The sequence below is a fragment of the Cryptomeria japonica genome, unplaced genomic scaffold (genome assembly GCF_030272615.1).
Source record: "Cryptomeria japonica unplaced genomic scaffold, Sugi_1.0 HiC_scaffold_78, whole genome shotgun sequence".
NCBI classification, from domain to species: Eukaryota; Viridiplantae; Streptophyta; class Pinopsida; order Cupressales; family Cupressaceae; genus Cryptomeria; species Cryptomeria japonica.
Genome location: NW_026728900.1, coordinates 59,442 through 79,989, shown reverse-complemented (window position 1 = coordinate 79,989; position 20,548 = coordinate 59,442). Strand labels below are relative to the sequence as shown.

General features: G+C 34.2%; 1 protein-coding gene across 1 annotated transcript; it reads right to left on the bottom strand.

Moving 5' to 3' along the window:
• Window positions 1-1,409: 1,409 nt before the first annotated feature.
• On the bottom strand, window positions 1,410-5,151 carry LOC131864162 (disease resistance protein Roq1-like). Its single transcript, XM_059215180.1, has 5 exons — window positions 4,619-5,151; window positions 3,377-4,511; window positions 3,007-3,273; window positions 2,032-2,904; window positions 1,410-1,847 (listed from the first exon to the last, which is right to left on the bottom strand). Exons 1-5 carry the CDS (start codon window positions 5,149-5,151, stop codon window positions 1,410-1,412), a joined length of 3,246 nt encoding a protein of 1,081 aa, XP_059071163.1.
• Between the last annotated feature and the right edge of the window lie 15,397 nt (window positions 5,152-20,548).

The window sequence follows — 20,548 nt, the reverse complement described above, 5'->3', positions numbered from 1 at the left end:
ATATTTGCTTTCTTCTATGATTATGGCAATATGATTCCATATTGGTGTCAAATTTCTCAACATCTTTTTTATCAAAACTTCATTGCTCACAATTCCCCAAAGTGTAGCCATTTTATTGAACACATCTTTGACTCTGACACAATAGTGATTTACACTTTTAGCTTCTAGCATCTTCAAATTCTTGAATTCTCTCTTTAATATCTATACCTTGACAACCTTAACTTGAGCACTACCTTGGTAAGCTTCTTGTAGAGTCTTCCAGGCATCTTTGGCAATTGTTATTCCTAAGATTCTTGGAAATAATCTCTTATCATGAGCTATTTGAATGTGAAACAAATCTTGAGCATTGTTCTTCCTCGCCTCCTTCTTTGTTGTTCTTTCATTGGTAGTAAGGGCATTCCAATCATCTAGTTCCTCATACCCTGATTTAACAATCTCCCACAAATATTTTCCTATCAAAAAGTTTGGCATCTTAATGCACCAATAATCATACTCATTTCCATCAAATATTAGAACAGGCATCTAGTTAGAATTTGGCGAAATTCCAACAACAAAACTTCAACCCAAAACAAAATTACCTACTTTGATACTACTTGTAGAATTTGATAATAGTCTCTACCCTTGACCAACTGATTGAATTAAATAATTATGACAGAAAGAACATAAAAACCATTTCCATCTCTTATCACATAACAATAGACATTCAAACATTCAATAGAAAAAAAAAAAATAGACCTTGAAATCAAACTGAATACTCTATTTCAGAATTCTCTACTTTTAACAGTATTATGTTTTATTATTGCAGATCACACAAAAATATAAAGTTCTTTCCAATTTATAAAGTTTTTGTTTCACATCCTTAGGATTCGAACTGTCTAAAAAGCAGGGCGTACACTACTAAAGATAGAGCATGCAAAGCATGCATTATTCTGTGGAAAAGACTAATTACAGTTCTAAAATAAAACAAAACAATATGTTGCAGACTAAAAAGAAATTAACAATGAATGGGCATGCATTATTCATCTCGAATTAAAACTGATAATTTGGAATCTAATTCTATTGCTAACTAAATTAAACTACGAATCCATTAAAAGCAAAGGCATTGGTCGATGGATCTCCCAGTAAGTTGTTCAAATTGTTAGTACAGCAAAGCATGGTAATGAATGTGAGTTTGACGATGGAAGCTAAGAATAGCAGCTAAGTAGAGAACTGCATGCTCGAACAACATCAGTTTATCCACAACTCTTTGATATAAATTGTATCCTATAATTAAACTCTCTTAATAAACATTATAATTAAACCGTCAAATTATTATTTTTCATTATTAAAAATAAAATTCATTCTTTTCTTTGAACTGTAATCAATATAAATAGCACTTTTAAAAAATAATCATCTTCAATAAATTACATTCATAAATAATATAACCTATCAACAATGATTTGTAACACACCCACAATTTTATACTCTTCACCTTTCTTCACCTCTATCCCAAACCCCTTCTTCAGTATTCCATACCTCCTCAAAATACCTTCAATAGCCCGAAGATAATAGTATCTCGAAATATCACATGCCACCATTGTAATTATCCATTCTCCTTGACGCGCCTTAGGGCCATAGAGTGGAAGTAATTTATTTATACCCTCTTCTGAAATAGAGGTATCAATCACAACCAGAAAGCATCCGATAACCGCACTCAATTCTGACCACTTGAGAAAAGTTTCGTGGCTGCCAATTTCAATGATCGCATTGAGGTCAATATGAACGTCAGAAAACAGATATTCATTGAAACTTGACTCCGCTCCATCCACTGCTCTTCCTATCATATCCATTCCCACTGATGGCACACTCTAAAATGAATTACCAAATACTGTTAGTCACCCACGGTATCTTATTTTCATTTACAGATTACTTCAATCATTACTTGCAAAAATATAGATTATGTTATAAGAGCAAAAGGCAGAATAAAGATAAGGTGAATAACGAAATGAAAGAACGCTTACTTCTGTTAAAAAGCAGTGTTGAAATCATTACCTTCAACTTATGAATGCGATCTCGTATTACTGCATTGTTCCAATAAATAAGTCTCATCAATCTTAATCCGCGCAAGTCGTCAATCCCCAATATGTTCTGCAGCTTCTCACAAGAGTCGATCACAATTTGCCGCAAGCAGCTCGGTCTTGCAAGACTTGGAAACATCTCAAGCTCAGGACAATCATAAATGTACAATGCTTTAAGGTCGAAGTTACCTGAGACACTTCTCAACATTTGACATCCATTCAATTCAAGACATTCAAGTTTCCCACATCCATCAAATATAATCCTCTCGAGGGAACGAGGACCTAAAAAAGCTGGCAACTCCACAAGCTCTGGACAACCCCGAATGGTTAATTCTACAAGCTCTTCACAACCAAAATCTATTGATTTCAAATTTTGACAATCCCCCAACTCAAAATATTTTAGCTTTACATTTCTATCAAATGTTATCCCCTCCAGACACTTCATACCCATGAGACGCAAGTCCTCAAACTCAAGGTCTGGACATTGATTAATGTTTAATAGCACAAGATTTGTAAGATCGGATGTTCCTATCAATCTTTTGAGTTTTGCACAATTTTTAATATCAAGACAATTTAATGTTTTTACCCTTATTAAATTCAATTCCTTAAGATTTTCCATTCCATGAAGTTTGATTGACTTAAGGCTGTGATAGTGGATTCCACTGATTAATATCTTAGATACAAATTTTTCACCACCGATCTCTAGTTTCTCAAGGCCAGTCTTCGGGGTCTTGACACTACTGGACTTTCCTCTATTTTCTAAACTATCTTTTGATACTCCCAATAAATCTGGAAACTCTATCAAAGAGGTTTCACAAATTTGCAGCTCCTTCAACTGAGAGGGTGCCTGAATTTCAAGATAAATTTGTGTAAATCTTTCCATGATAAAAAATATTCCAGAGACAACATAACGGGGAGATTTACTTTTTCAGAGAGAAGATCAGAATACCTGTACGGGATTCTCCCACAACGTCTTGAGTTGCCCGCCTTTGATTGTCAAACGCTGCAAATTTTGAAGAGGAATCCAAGAAGGGATGCATGGTTGTTCTCCGGAATTGCCCTCTAGCTGGAGCCATAGTAAGGAAGCTGATGTCTCAAGCCAAGTACGTGGTTGGCCTACAAAGAACGTAACTTGAGAACCCAAAGACTTGTCGAAAATGGAATGGTAACACCTGATGTTGGTTTTGGCGAGTATTAATTTGAAACCCATTGATTCCTGCATACATAGAAGTAGATCAGGTTTCTGTTTATGTAATAAAATGTTTTGATTAGGAATACTACAAGACCAAAGAGAAAATCTGAAGGGCTAACAAGCATACCAAAACTTTCAGATCTTGAGGACGCCACAGGCGATGAGGAGGGCTGAGCTCAAGTGCCATTTCTCTTCCCAAGTCCCTCAGGTGGTCATGCATTCTCAATCCAATCGTCACTTCTCCTTTCCGACTCCTAAGTTTGAATTCTTCTACAAGGCACTTATTTTTTAGTGTTGCTAGTGCATGCTGAGCGTTCCATCCTGATCCCTTCAATAACCTTTCAGCTATACTCTTAGCTTTGCCTATAAAAAAGCAAGCAATATCCATAAAAACCTGTTTTTCTTCATCATCCAATGCATGGAAACTTATTCTCAGTCTGTTCTTTATATCTCGAGGAAGAGTTTTTCTAACTTTAACTAATTCCAAATTCCAATAATCCTTATTTCTACCATGAACATGCCTGCCCAGTACCTGAAGGGACAGAGGCAACCCTCCACAAACATCAACAAAGGAGTCAACCAGCTTCTCATACCCGCTAGATGGATGGGGTTGGCCAAAGGCATGCCAGCAAAAGAGTTCTCTACCATAATTTCTATCCATTCCTCTTAAATTATAACCGACGGTAATCCCTGCAGTTATAAGCACCCCAACGTCACGGGTTGTGACAATAACAAGACTATCACCAATATTATTTAGGATATCCATGACCGCTAGAGCATTTAACTGTTCCACATAGTCGATATCATCTACAACAATTAGGAAGCTTAAATGAGGGCTCCTTTGAAAACTATCTTTGAGATAGCTTGTTCCTTCCTCTGGACTCGTAAATCTGAGATCATGATTCTGAAAGAGATCTTTCAGAAGCTTAAGTTGCAAAGAATGTAACTGGTTTCTCACAGATGCTTCTCGCACATCAAACAAAAAACTTGCTCTAGAGTAACTCAAAATCTTTCGATTAAACAACTCTTTAGAGAGAGTTGTTTTCCCCGATCCACCCATGCCGAAAATGCCAACTACCTTGGCGCTATGCTTCCCTTCTTTCAACCCGCATTGGTTTTCAAAATCTTGTGCAAGTTCTTCAAGGCATCGCATCTCAAAATCTTTCACAAGATTATTAAGCCCCACTGGATGTGTGGCGACGTGTAAATATCTTTTCCTTTCTAATTCCTTTTGCACTGTTGCAACTATGTTTTTGCAGTCACTGAAACATTATAAAATGAAAGCAGAATTCAATGAGAAAATAGTTAACCAGAATTGATGGAACAAAAAAGTATATAAAGTAGAGTTTACAAAACACAGTAAGATTACCTTTGAAATTCTTCTCCAGCTATAAATGAAAGAGACTGAAGAGCTTCCTTCCACTCACCAAGCTTCTCAACATATCTGCCCTTTTTTTCATATTTAATGAATGCACCAGCATATACTCCACTTTCTATGTGGCGGAGATCAGAAGGCATCACTTGATAAAATATAGGGATAATTTTGGCCTTAGTTTCTAACATGAGAAGCAGCTCATCCAAACACCAAGGTGACTCTGCATATCCTTTGGAAAAAATAGCTATGTGTACCTTTGCAGAGCGGATGGCTGTCTCAATAGTAGAAGGAAACGAATTTCCTAGTTCTTTCTCTTTGGAATCAAGGAACGTCCGTATTCCCAGCTGCTCAAGGGAGTTGTAAAGTTGAGTAGCCAAAGTTTGTTTGACATCAGGGCCTCTATGGTTGATGAACACGTCGAACAGTCTTGAAGATTCAGAAATCTTCCTTCTTATGCCGGCAGGTTTTATTCCAGAGAAAGCTTTTAATTCCGGATTTTGCTGGTGAGATGACGACGAAGAAGCCATTAGTTCCAGTTCAAATGCTAAAAATCCTTTTTACAACAATAGAATAAGTAAGCGGGGTGAATAAGATGTGATTTACAATATGCGTCATGGAAGATGAATGCTAAAGTGAATTAATATATCTTTCCGTAGGGAGTTCAATACTTTCCTTGCCGTTTCCTCGAAACATCGAGAAAAATAAAGAGTAAGGAATATTTATCCAAAGGCTGAGCTGTTCAAAGAAGCGGCCAGTTCAAATCTTTCTCCATACATTCAAGGCAAAAGAACACAGGACGAAAATACTTCGAAATCTGGGTTTGGTCTTTTACTCGAAATAAAATAGGTCATATTGTTGTGTTCAGTTTTCCTCGTCTTTTCCACGAAAATGAATATTAAAAATTATTAGAAGCGTACAGAGGAGGGAACCTCAGTCGTTCTCTCGAAACACTTAAGGCAAAAAGGAAAAGGATTCGAAATTAGACAATCTCCGATCTGTTCAATCGTTTCGTCGAAACATCAAATGAAGAAAGGAAGGAAAATGCTGTGGGAGGAGATTGGATTATGTAGACCACTTCTAAAGAAGTCAGAATCAATTCTTTGTAATGTCGGTGCCACGTTCCACGGAAACAAGTAATCTAAAAATGACGCTTTTCATTTCCTTTTTTTTAGATTTTTAATTTAATAATTCCAAAAAAGATTTTCTTTTTAAATTATTGATTTTATAATAATATTGTAGTTCAAATTTAACATCTAAAAGAAAGTAGTATTCAACATTAGCATGATAATCGAACATAACATACAACAAAAGCTATAACATTGTCATGAGTGGGAGGATGAGGTGTCGAGTTAGGGTTTTGAAAGGAGAGAGAGTTGCAGGGGAGTATGTAGAGGATGGAGGTGAGGTTGATGATAATGGAGGGGACCGTGTTACTTTGCCCTTGGTTTGCTGGGGGTCTTGGTACCAAATCCGTTGATAGAGGTAGGATTTGGGTTGGAGTTATTGTTCCCCTACTCTCAGATGGGGCTTCTGAGTGGAGAGAAGATGGAGGATATATTGCCTTTAGTTTTTTGCCTTGCTCATTATGGGGTTTTGTGTTGACTCTCTTATCCTTCATTTTGGCTTTGTTGGACGCCCTTCATGGGCCTCTTTTCACTATCTTGTGCCTTATGTTGGTGTGCGATTTGAGGTTCCAACATGTGTTGGGGTGTCTTGGCCTTGTTTTCTTTAGTTGAGCCCTTGGATCTGGGTACTTTGTCCCTGATTTATGGAGCCTTCCATGCTCTTGATCTTGTTGTTCACAAAGAGGTGGTGAAGGTAGTTGGTAGGTTGCTCTCTTTGTTGGTCAATATTGATTTGATCTTGTGTGTGGTTTTCTTCTGCACTACCCCTTGTGTAAAGATTCGGGTTGGCTTGATGTTTGATGTTGAGCCACTGGTGAGCCTATTCATTGGTGATATGGAGGTGATGCCTTCTATCCACTATTCTTATACGGGGTTTATGATGTCCACCTCTCTCTATTATATTCCCCCCATATGCCTTTGTGTCTTGGGGAATCTTGCTTCTCAAAGCTTTTAGTTTGTCATTGGTTCTCCATTCCTCATAGGGGTTTTTGGGCTAGTTTTTGCTATGACTTTGTTCTAGTTAGTGGTGAGTTGGGTTACAGTGAAGAGACTTCTCGGGTGTTGTGGCTATTTATTTGTTGTGTACAAGGTCTGCTAGGACCCCTAGTAATTTTCTTCTCCCCCCTTCCCAGTTTGAGGGGTTTAGGGACCCTATCAGAGTTGTCTTACAACATGTGATTGTTAAGTCTTCTTTTGCCCTTCTTTCCTTTGGGGAGTGGATCTGGGTGCTATCCAAGTGCTATTTTTTGGTCTTTCTAATTAAGCTTGATGTCTCAAGTGTTTTGGAGGAAGGTTTCTTCTTGTCTACTTTTTGAGTGGGCATCTACTTCCTATTGTCCCATTTTCTCTTCTATTGCCCCTTTTCAGGTGGACCTCGAAATTGGCTTCATTACTTTAGGTCCTTTATAGGTGGGCTCCATTGTTTGTGTTTCTCCCAATATTTCTAACATGGATATTATAAAAATCATTTGTCCTAGTCCTATTGAGGTGGAATCTTTGGAGAATTTTGTTGCTTTTGTTCCTATTGAGGTGCCTCTACTTGTAGAGAGTGCATGGTTTTGACTTTGATATGCTGACATGTCCGGTTAGAAGCACACTTGGAGAGTGATGGTTTCTTGGTTCACCATTTGAATTACCCTCATTTTCCTCTTGGAGCGATTCACTTCATCTTCTTCTATTCTAATATCTATTTCCTTTCTTTTCTAGTCTTAGCTAATGGTTGGTTATCTCTTCTTCTATTCCAAGGTTCCACTATAGCCCATATCATGTTTGAGAATGCCTCTATTCAAGCTGTCTCTTTGGGAAAAGGTTATGGGGACCTTTCAAAAATTGATAGTTTAAAAAATGTAGGCTTTAATTCTTGGTCAAGATTCTTGTTTCTTGTCGGTTCATAGCTTTGATCAAAAGCTTTTGCTTGAAAGTGTTTTGTCTTTATGGTTTCACTAGTCTCACTACATGTGAGATCCCTCCTTTTTGCCTTCGAGGCTATTATAGTAAAGGTTTCGGGCCTATGTCCCAATTTACTTAATCTAAGTAGTGGTTTGGATAACTAATACAAATAAGATATTTCTTGTCATTTGGAAATTTAATATAGTTTCTTTTTAAACTGTATATTTAATTATTATATTGTTGAGGAGAAAAGTGTATGAATTGTATTTTGTAGTTTAATATTTTTTTATAGTATTGAAATTAATAGATTCATGCTAATAATTATTCAAATTTGTGCTTCTAATTTGATAGAATTATGTATTTAAAATTAAATATCAATAAGTGAGAGGTGTTACTACATTTATGCTTAAGAATCTTGTGCAATATATTAGTTCAATCATTCTACAAATATGTAAAATTTGTATTTGTATATTTAAGACTTCTAGACATTCACATATATTCATTACTTAGTCATGATTTAGACCTACATTCACACCCATACCCATAAATTCATCTTTTATGTCAAAATTACCATTTTTTTGGTTTAGCTTTAATCTCATGCCACTTAGGATCAATCTTAAGGCATTTTGTGTTGAGACTCGAGTAAAAAAAAAAAATTAATCTCATGCCACAAAGATCAATCTTGAGGCATTTGGTGTTGAGGCTTGTCTCTAGGCTCTCACTTAAGGCATATGGGTAATCCTGATCAATGTTGCCCTTTCTAAGGACAACATAAAAATTTCATACATCTTTTCTAGTTATGTCAGTATGATCAAAATTTGTGAAGTTGGATTCATGATTTCTTTCCATCTTTCTAGCTAGAGGCCCTTTCTTGATATATGACCCTTCTAGGAGATTCGCCTTGCATCTCCTTCAAATTTACCCAAATTTGGCATGCTTTTAGGGTGGAAATAGTCTTTACAATATGGAAAGATAGAAATGTTGTTTCATTTTCTCATAGCTCAATTGTTATTCAGGTTTCACTTTTCACTAATGTGTGTATGCGTAATAATGTGATGATTCAGATTCAAGTGCAAGCCAACATGGTTGTGTTGGAGGTGGCCCACCTTCAGACCCTTCTAGAGTATTGGGGAAATGCTCCTTGTACAATTGCAAAAGTGCCTCTAAATCCTTCAGATAGCATCTTTTCTAGTCCTTCTACCTCTTGTGATCGATCTATGCCTTGTAGTTGTTGACATGGATGTAGCTCCTTTGTTCGTTATTCTTAGACCCTATGGTCTCAACCTCCTTGTCACCAATCTAGTGGTGGTAACGATTTCAACAGGTGACACTCCACCTCTCTACCATGTGAGTGCTTTTCCTCTGGGTGGGGCTCAGGGAGTGTGTCCTCGGTTGGTGGTGGTGCTAGCGGGTGGCCGACTTCTAGTGGTGACAGTGGTTGGCCAACTTCTATTGGTGGCAGTGGATGGTCTAGTTCCTCCAAAGGCTTCTTGTATTGACTAGGACAAGGAAAAAGAGGAGGCTACTATTAAAGAAGGGTGGTCCCTCCTTGATGACAGCCCTAACCCTACTAATGTATGGGGTCCTAAGGATAATAGAGATCTGCCTCCTTTGGTCACTAGTTTAGCCACTTAGTGATTTCTCTTTGTGTTTTCTACTCTTCGGGCTTGAGTCGTATTTTATGTGTTTTTTGTCTATTTGGACTCTACAAGTTTGACTCCTAAGGGGTGATCCTGTATCCCCCTACTTTTTTTGTGAATAGTATACTCTATCTCAATGAATGTAAATGGCTACTATTCATCAAAATAAAAGAACAAAAGCAAAATATAAGAGACACGTTGATAATGATATGTCTCGGCTTCTTCTACATAAATTTCTTTAAATATATGTATGTTTGTTATTAAAAAAATTCCATTTTATGATATTGCTACCCTTGATCACTTCCATAGTTTCAAAATTGATCTCATTAAGAAGATTAGCATTGGAAAACGCAACCCTTGAAATATAATTATCTTCCCTAATTATTTGAAAAAGCTATCTATCCTTTAACATCTAGCGATACCAGATGAATATAAACCAATATCAAATCAATTTAGAACCAAATATACCATGTTTATATTTAATCTTCTCTTAATATAATTTTTTGAATTATCACAGCAGCAACTTTGACCTATTTAACCTGGATCGATTAACACTTTAATAAGCCCATATCATGTTTGAGAATGCCTCTGTTCAAGGTGTCTCTTTGGGAAAAGGTTTTGGGGACCTTTCAAAAATTGATAGTTTAAAAAATATAGGCTTTAATTCTTGGTCAATATTTTTGTTTATGTTCGGTTCATAGCTTCGATCGAAAGCTTTTGCTTGAAAGTGTTTGGTCTTTATGGTTTCAATAGTCTCACTACATGTGATATCCCTCCTTTTTGCCTTCGAGGCTATTATATTAAAGGTTTCGGGCCTATGTCCCAATTTACTTAATCCAAGTAGTGGTTTGGATAACTAATACAAAGAAGATATTTTTTGTCATTTGGATATTAATATAGTTTCTTTTTAAACTGTATATTTAATTATTATATTGTTGAGGAGAAAAGTGTATGAATTGTATTTTGCAGTTTAATATTTTTTTATAGTACTAAAATTAATAGATTCATGCTAATAATTATTCAAATTTGTGTTTCTATTTTGATAGAATTATGTCTTTAAAATTAAATATCAATAAGTGAGAGGTGTTACTACATTTATGCTTAAGAATCTTGTGCAATATATTAGTTCAATGATTCTACCAATATGTAAAATTTATATGTGTATATTTAAAATTTCTAGACATTCACATATATTCATTAGTTAGTAATGATTTAGACCTACATTCACACCCATACCCATAAATTCATCTTTTATGTCAAAATTACCATTTTTTTGGTTTAGCTTTAATCTCATATCACTTAGGATCAATATTAAGGCATTTTGTGTTGAGAGTCGAGTAAAATAATAATAATAATCTCATGCCACAAGGATCAATCTTGAGGCATTTGGTGTTGAGTCTTGTCTCTAGGCTCTCACTTAAGGCATATGGGTAATCCTGATCAATGTTGCCCTTTCTAAGGACAACATAAAAATTTCATAGGTCTTTTCTAATTATGTCACTATGATCAAAATTTGTGGAGTTGGATTCATGATTTCTTTTTGCCTTTCTAGCTACAGGCCCTTTCTTGGTATATGACCCTTCTAGGAGATTCGTCTTGCATCTCCTTCAAATTTACCCAAATTCGGCATGCTTTTAGGGTGGAAATAGTCTTTACAATATGGAAAGATAGAAATGTTGTTTCATTTTCTCATAGCTCAATTGTTATTCAGGTTTCACTTTTCACTAATGTGTGTATGCATAATAATGTGATGATTCAAATTCAAGTGCAAGCCAACAAGGCTGTGTTGGAGGTGGCCCACCTTCAAACCCTTCTAGAGTATTGGGGAAATGCTCCTTGTACAATTGCAAAAGTGCCTCCAAATCCTTTAGATAGCATCTTTTCTAGTCCTTCTACCTCTTGTGATCGATCTATGCCTTGTATTTGTTGACATGGATGTAGCTCCTTTGTTCGTTGTTCTTGGACCCTATGGTCTCAACCTCCTTGTCACCAGTCTAGTGGTGGTAACGATTTCAACAGGTGACACTTCACCTCTCTGCCATGTGAGTGCTTTTCCTCTGGGTGGGGCTCAGGGAGTGTGTCCTTGGTTGGTGGTGGTGCTAGCGGGTGGCCGACTTCTAGTGGTGACAATGGTTGGCCAACTTCTATTGGTGACAGTGGATGGTCTAGTTCCTCCAAAGGCTTCTTGCATTGATTAGGACAAGGAAAAAGAGGAGGCTACTATTAAAGAAGGGTGGTCCCTCCTTGATGACAGCCCTAACCCTACTAATGTATGGGGTCCTAAGGATAATAGAGATCTGCCTCCTTTGGTCACTAGTTTAGCCACTTAGTGATTTCTCTTTGTGTTTTCTACTCTTCAGGCTTGAGTCGTATTTTATGTGTTTTCTGTCTATTTGGACTCTACAAGTTTGACTCCTAAGGGATGATCCTGTATCCCCCTACTTTTTTGGTGAATACTATACTCTATCTCAATTAATGTAAATGGCTACTACTCATCAAAATAAAAGAACAAAAGCAAAATATAAGAGACACATTGATAATGATATGTCTTGGCTTCTTCTACATAAATTTCTTTAAATATATGTATGTTTGTTATTAAAAAAAATTCATTTTACGATATTGCTACCCTTGATCACTTCCATAGTTTCAAAATTGATCTCATTAAGAAGATTAGCATTGGAAAACGCAACCCTTGAAATATAATTATCTTCCCTAATTATTTGAAAAAGCTATCTATCCTTTAACATCTAGCAATACCAGATGAATATAAACCAATATCAAATCAATTTAGAACCAAATATACCATGTTTATATTTAATCTTCTCTTAATATAATTTTTTGAATTATCACAGCAGCAACTTTGACCTATTTAACCTGAATCGATTAACACTTTAATAAGCCTAAAACATTATTTCCATTCAAAAATTGAAAGCTCATTTAAATAATGTACAGGAGAATCTTTCACTTTACTCTGCTTTTGCCAAATTAGATCTTAAAAATTTGGAAGGAATTATTAATGTCGCTCTGTGACAAAGAGAAATTGAAAGCCAAATGTGCCCATTGGTAAAATATACATTGCGGGACAAATTCTACGAACTCCTATATAAATGTAATAATGATTTTTAGCCAATCATTCTACGAATTCCTTGGATGGGGAAGCTCCCATGAGAAAACTGTCTCACACCATAAAATTTGTCTCTCTATTTCTTTAAAGTCATTGATAAAATGGTATATGCTTAAAGTGATTCCTGCGTTTCCAACTTCAGCATAGCCAAACCTCTCAAATTGATTCTTCCACTATCTCTAAAGTTATTGGCTCCAGGTCCCTACATTTCTTATGAATGTAAAATATAATCAAACTTGGTGAGCAAGGTAATTTTTTGTGTGATCTTTGTTCTTTTGTTTGTTGTTCGATGATGCACATATTTTATATGCTCCGTTTTTACTTACACTTTTGGCTATGTGTAAGAAATCCAGAATGAATACCTCTTATGATATCTTCTGATAGTTCTTTTATGTCTGTAACTGTTTTTACAACAAATAATTTTAATTTTCGATTCCCCTATGATACGTTATATAATTGTTTTGCTACAACGGACGGTCGATTGATTGTGAAAGAGAATTTAAGATTAAAAATCTAAAATTAATGTTTATAATGATGAATTGGATTATATTATTGTATTTTAATAAAAAAAATAAAGTATACAAGTATGTTGTTTGATATAATTTTGAATATTTTATTTCATATTTTTTAAAGTTTGTAGTTTGATAAATTTTGGTATTTTTTATAAGTTTGGGTAAAATAAAGGTTATTTTTTATCATACAATTAAAAAGAAAGCATATATAAGTAATCTCATTTATAAAATAAGTTTAATTGAAGTGTTTTCTTCTTATAATTGTCTTAAAGTTCCTTTCATGGGGTCTATTATTAATATGCTTCATGTGATAAAAAAGAGATTGTGCAAGAGTTATGTTGCGCTAAGTACACTCAAAACACAATGTTGTAAATCCCAAATCTAAACTACTAAAGTGCAAAAATTCATCTTCCGAACTTTAGTGTCGCTTATATGACTATGAGGTATAAGACCCTAGACTTTGAAGTACAAGTTGGATTTGGGCATATAAAGCTCTTTTATCTTTAATATTATCAAATATTCTATGGGTATAGTAATTGATTTCATATTCAATTACTTTCGTTGAGTATAGAATTTTTCTTCACATTTCAACTATGTTTTATTTAACATATTGCTACATAAACTACCAAAACATTAACACAATATATTAGACTTAGATCACCAAAGCATTGAATCACTCAATATTTTGTTCACAACTGATTGTAGAGTAAATCTAAAATAGTTTAATTCATTATAATGGTACTACAAGCCCAACTATATTTGGTTTCTCTACCACGTGTCTAGTTCATGTGAGTCTTAACATTGTTTGTTTAATTAATAAATTAGTTCAATAGTATTTATGTAAATTTATTTATTCTACTTTATTTAAATATAAGAGCCACACATAGTAATCTATCTATATAATTTATTTAATTATTTGTGCTTCTAATCTTTGCACTTAGTTTTATGAGAGGTTACACTATTAGATAGTAGATGAAAGTATACACAAGTCCCATAAACAAGCACATTTGTGTTGCCTTTATGAATATACTTCTTTTAAAGGAACCAAACCATTATGAAAAGGGCTATAATTTCCAAGATCATGCAACAAAAAGAAATTGGAAACATTTATGGGATGTCTCTAGGGACTAGGAAAATTTTGTAGATGTTTCCAAGCCATTTCTAGATTAGTTTGTTTAAGCATGAAAACTATTGAAGGCATCATTCCCGTGGAAAATAGAATTGTGATGGCTTTGCTTTAGATGGTGGAAGAAAAGAAATTGTGAATCATTTTGTCTACTTCCTCTAGTAGATTAGTTTGTTAACTATGAAGAGACGGGGTTTCTTCAACTTGTGAACCAAAGATTTTTTATTTTTATATTCGATATTGTTAAAATAACTGAATATAATAATTGCCTCTTAATAGTATAATATAGTTTATTGGATTAAGTTTTCACACTTTTCGTACTTATTTATATTGGATTGTTTTTCAAACTATATATTATATGTTGGACATTGTGTATTAGGTAGGGTGGTCTCAAATATTAGACAGAAATAAAAACATGTAACATGTTATGAGATGGTTGTTGATAATATTTGGTATATTTGCAAATATTTATTCTATTTTTTAAAAAAATTATTATTTTTGTCAGAAATCTACATTAATTACATGAAAAAATAATCAATAATCAATATCAAATGGGCATCTAAATTATTTTGTTTCTTATGTTATATAGGTTTTGTGGGGAAATGGAATTTATCATAGAACATATACTAGACGATAATCAAATATATGTTTAAAATTAGCTTACAAGGCTTTTTAAGATCTACTTTATCATGCTAAGACTTAATAGTTATGTTTTTCGTCAATGACTCATATCATTATGGTTGGTCAATTATGTTTGGTGCATATAACTTATCAAATATCATACTGAAAATTCAAATTAATGTGTGGAGCTATTGGTGCAATATGAGCCTCATTGTTATATAAAGATGGAATTAGGTTGCACACATACTTCAAAGTTCAACAAGATACCAATTACTATGATAGTGGATGTTCATATTCTCAAATGTGTCACAGAAGGGTTGCCCACTAGTAGAATTGTTTTGGATAATAGTGAAGCATTTGCTTGACATGCTAAAATAAAAGATTCAAGGACAAGAGAATGGGTGCTTAAGTCTACATATTATTGAGGTTGGTACTATAAAACTGTGAAAAAGATTAACTCGACAATGAACAACAAATGCATTTAATGTTTAATTGATTTTGTAAATTAATCATTTGCATAGATTTTAGAAATAAGGTATATCATAAAGAATTTTTGTATACTTTATCATAAGTATATTTTGCTATCGGTGTTACCCTTGAACCTCCTTTTGATGCAAGTACTAGTATAATCATGCAAGAACTAAGCATGTGGATGTACAATAAATTTGTGTTCATGAGTTGATTGCAAATGGACAAATTGAATTGAATTGAGACTCAAGTAAATGTTGCAGATTATCTCACCAAACCTATGAGCATTGAAAATTTTACTTGGTGCAGTAAGGCCACAGGCCTTATTTATTGTTCCTAGTTGATTGCATGATGGTGTGATTCCCCTAGCTCTTGCAAGGTATTCAAGAAGTGGGAGAATGTTGGGAATTAAGATGTCTCAACCTTACCAATTCTAGATTATGTATTTAATATTACTTTACATTTTCTCATGGTTATTTGTCATTCATGTAATTAAATAATTGTGCTCCAACATAAGGGGCGTGGGTTTTATTAGTTAGCAATGTTGCCATATGTTGGTGCCTTAAAAATCAAGTTTTTAGTTGTCAAAAGATGCCCATCAAGTGTTATAACATCTACTGCCTATTTTTAGGGATGTTATGACAATTGTAAGGGCTAAGAGTGGGGTGAATCATTTTCGATGTGAGAATCAATGATTATGGCATGCATAAGAGAATCCTTACATTGTTATTAATAGTATATCATGCATGTAAGAGTATCTCCTATATTTGGGGGATTCTTATTACAACTTGTAATAAGGTTTAATTTCATGTAAGAGGCTATGTTTGGCATGTAGGGGTCATATAGAGTTTTACAATGGTTTTTTGGAACCTTGTTTTGGCCCATGGCAATGTTTTATGGTGGTAAATTGAATCCACAAGGGTCTATTTATTGAAGGTTTGAGTTGGAGACAAAATAATTTGTTTTACAAGTACACAAATGCTACCGAATTAATGCAAGATTGGGGAAATATTTTTGTTTTGTAATCTCTTTGAAGAGTAATATAGATTTTCCCTCTTTTCTTGGTGGAGTTTTTTTTCAAAAGGGTTTCTTCATGTGACCATAATGTTATGTGTTTATTGTTTTGTGGTGTTATCATTTAATGTTATAGTTGATTTATTTCATATGATAAAGCATTGTTAAATCTTATTTACAATTTGATTTGAAGCTTCTATTATTGTTCTCCAACTCTTCTTTTCTAATAGAGGGAACATCTTGAGTCCTTCATTCTTGTCACATATAATTTATTTTTCATTTCTTTTTCTCTCTTTGGAGAGGAGATTTGTCCCACTAGGTTTTCTTATTTTCTCCATTTGTGAGAGTTGCATTGCTTTGCATTGCTTTGAACATGAGTACATGATCAAGCCTAGTTGTCGAGACTCATTTATGTATGCATTTTGCATTCATCTTTAGCTTACCCCTAAGTTAATATTAAGGGGGGTGTTGGCATAATTAAAACATTTATCTAATTATTTATTCATCGAGATCTTTAATAGTTTTTCACTTAAGCTAAACTTGGATGCTTTTTCTATTATCTAAAGTTTGTTTTTTAGCTATAGTTAAGCTTGTTTTAGCTCCTAATTTGCATTACTTTAGTTCTCATAATTTTAGCATTAGGGTTTTGAATAGGTAGGGTTTCATTCTTCCTTGATAAGGATTCTTTTATTCATTTTAATTATATCTCCAACAATCTTGTGTGCAATAATAAAGAATTCACAGGTTGTTATTGAGCATATTATCATTGCTTGATCTCTTTTGTGTGACAATTGTTTTTCTTGCAGATAATTATTGGGTCCTATTGTTGATCATCAAATTCTATAGTTACATTGAAAACTATTGCAGTTTTAGTTGTGCCTACAAGCACCCATTTTGAGTATTTTGGGTTTCTCGTAATGAGTGTATGGGAGTGTTTGGGCAGCCTTCAAGCCATGATTTGCTACTATTTATTTATTTTTTTAATTTTTATGTGTACCTGCAATAAGAACGCTATTGTGAAGCTTAATGAGTTATCTTGATAGTTGTTGATCCTTTAGTGTGTGTGTTGGCTTCAATTTTGGTCATTTTTTTTAGTCAAGTCACAACAAATATATATTGTTGTTATATAAAATCCATGTCAAAATATGTTGTGAACATTTTATATCTGTTGCACAAATTTTCAACTTTAGTTGGGTGTTATTTGGTAAACATTTATGTCTACTCGATTTGTGTGTTTATTCTTTGTTGCAAATCTAATTTAAAGATCACAAGAGTTTCAAATCTGATCAATTTTAGTAGAAGGGACATTATAGTGGTATCAGAGCTTTGATTATGTCAACTTGAGGATTGAATCAACTTGCCATCCTGTAGGGTTTCAATTTTTGATCATATGAGATTTATTTAAATCTCTCACCAAAAGTTTGGTCGATAGAAATTGAGCACAAAATTTTTTTAAATTGGTTTGATAAATATTTGATAAAATCTATAAACTATAAGAGGGAACTTTCTTTTTCTAGTATGTGAAGTTTATAGGAAAAGAAATGCCTCAAGAATGAGAAATTTTCAAATATTTTGAGGTATATCTTTAGAGGGTAGATTTGAAGTACCATTTGATGAGTACTTCATGACAAGGAAAAAGGAAGAGGATAAGTTGAACAATGCTTTAAAAAGAAGAGAGCAAGAAGAACAAGTGAAGGTTGATCAAAAGGCTTTACGAATTAAATCAATGAGGAGCTAAGAAACTATACCCATTAATCTAAAGGTGAAATTTCATTGCTAGAAGATCAAAATTTAAGTTCTAGAATCATTATACGATGCAGCCCAAAAATTATGGAGTCAAGGATGAAGGTTTGAATTTACAAGAAATAATGAAGGAAGATGATTTTGGGACTATACTTTCAGAAGTTTTAGTAGAGAAGTTTGTTGATCTTGGAAGTGGAACGAAGGAGCATGTATGTGACAACTCTATTGGAAGCTTGAAGTTGTGAGAATGATGGCATCAAGTATATAATAACCATACCTCTAGTAGTTAAGATGGATGAATACGTTAATTGCAACCCAAGGTATGATTTAATATTTTATGCCATGTCTCTACAAGATTTTTATAAGTTTGGAAAATTTTCTAAAAAGCAAGATAGGAATAAGGATGTAATTTGCAGGTTAGAGTAAGAGGGAATATTAATTCCAAGTTAACATTTCTTAGGCATATGATACCCAAGCGATAATCTATTGTAGGATATTTCATATGATTTTTCCATACTCCCTTATTCATGCATGTTGGAGCATGAATCATGGATAGAAAGAGGTTTAGAAATAATTTGTGTTGATGCTTTCATCTTTAAAGCTCTAGGTAGATTGTTTCATTGATGAGCTTCTATTCAAATAAATAATAGTGTTGAAGGGAGGATCAAAATTTTTAGAAATAAAGGATGCAATAGAATATTGGTATGACTCCAAGGTGACTAATACTCTAAACTCAAATCATATCATCGACACTCTTGACACACAAGAGAATGCAACATTGAGGAAATTTGATGGATCTATGGAGGTCATCAACTCATGTCTTGCATTTTTCTTCTATTTTATCACATCCATGTGTAGAAGAGTACGATGTTGCAAGAGAAGCCAAGTGGACAACAATTTGTTTGATAATGAAGACTATGCAGGTTGTGATTTTCACTGGTGTGCATCATAGATCTCATTCGATTATTCCATTGTGTCCATATCAATAAAGAAGAGTGTCTAGACATATGCCTCAAGGATCATCTTTGGAGAAGATATTTTAGCATACCATTAATTGCGAAGACATCAATATTATTTCTGTTGGTAAACAGATTTGTCCCTTTCTTAAAATCTTAACAATTATCTTCTTTAAGCAAAATATGACTCTATTTCATCCTTTTAAAAGGAAACAAACTATCAATAGTTGAATGAATTAATAAAAATTCAACCTTTGCATTAGAGGGAAGCTCCCCGTATGATTTGCAATGAATTTATCATACAAATGATATGCTAATATTTTTTACCAGAAAGCATTGAAAGGCCTCAGCATTCATTCGTCAACACAAATAAATGCCTTCAAAACTATAAGCATAGGATATCTTCTGAAAGAATATTCAAAGAGAGTTCACAGACTCTGATGTATAAACATATTCGCTGAATAAATTCAAAACAAAACAGAGGCTCAACAAATACTGATGGCTGACCAATACTCTCTCATGCCTCACAGGGCAAGGGGGATCAAGCAAATCAATACAATGCGAGTCTTCCAATAACTAATAATAACCATGAACTGAGGAAAAATATAGAGATAACTGATCACAAAATTATAATTATGCCCATAACAACTTCCTCAAGAAAGAATATGAATCTCCAAACACACAGATTCAAAGATTGCGTAACACAATATTTCATTGATAATCAATCATTGTATTTTCCAAACAATTCATATGAGAAATCAAAATATTATCTTCTGCTACTAAAAATCACAGTTTTCGGAACCCATACAAAGACAAGCTTTTTAGCTTAAATAGCCACCAGGCTCATAGTTTTTACATAATCAAATAGCATTTACTTTCATCCAAGTGAAAGAAACCGTTTGAAACAACATAAAAGAAAACTAAATTAACAGCCACTAAGAGGCTGACATTTCATCTTCGGATCAGCTAGGCTTCCATCGTGGCAGAGGAGGTTATGGATCTGTCCTGCTTTGCCGCAAGACCATGCCATTCCAGGTGCATTGCTGAGAAGTTTAGGATGACTTGGAAATAAGGCAGACCAATGTGCAGGATTCTCTGCTTCCACCCTTCTTTGTCCATGTTTACATGTGCAACTTTCGCTTTGTGAACCTCTAAATGGTCCGAACAGACAATGAGCATTGATTCTATCCTTGCCACCTTTGAAAATTCATCTGTGGTCAAGGATTTTGTTGTCTAGATGAATTGGATCCTCTTGAAAAATCTTAGTCATGTCTGCAGCCTTTTCAATTGCCTTGGCACCCTCCTTCATGAGCTGAATATCGATACACTTGAGGTCTTTATGCATCGTATCGATCAAGTCGGTCAATCATTTGAGAAGCTTGGTGGATTCTTCATGACCTTGCTTGATGATCGAATTGCGTCATTCCACATTTTTCTTTGACACGTATAACACATTGTCATCCAAGTTCTCCACCGGTTTTTCAGCCAGAAATTTCATCACTCCATATTTATGAACATCGTTCATCTGTGCAAGGACTGCTACCCACTTGATCCTTTCTTTCTTCCAAGCGACCATTTCCAATTCAAGCTCTTTACTCATGGTTTCAGCATCTTTATAAACTTTAACTAGATTCATAATATAATATGACCCCTATTGTATTATCATGTCCAACCATTTATTGAACATCTCTGTCACTACCTAATCT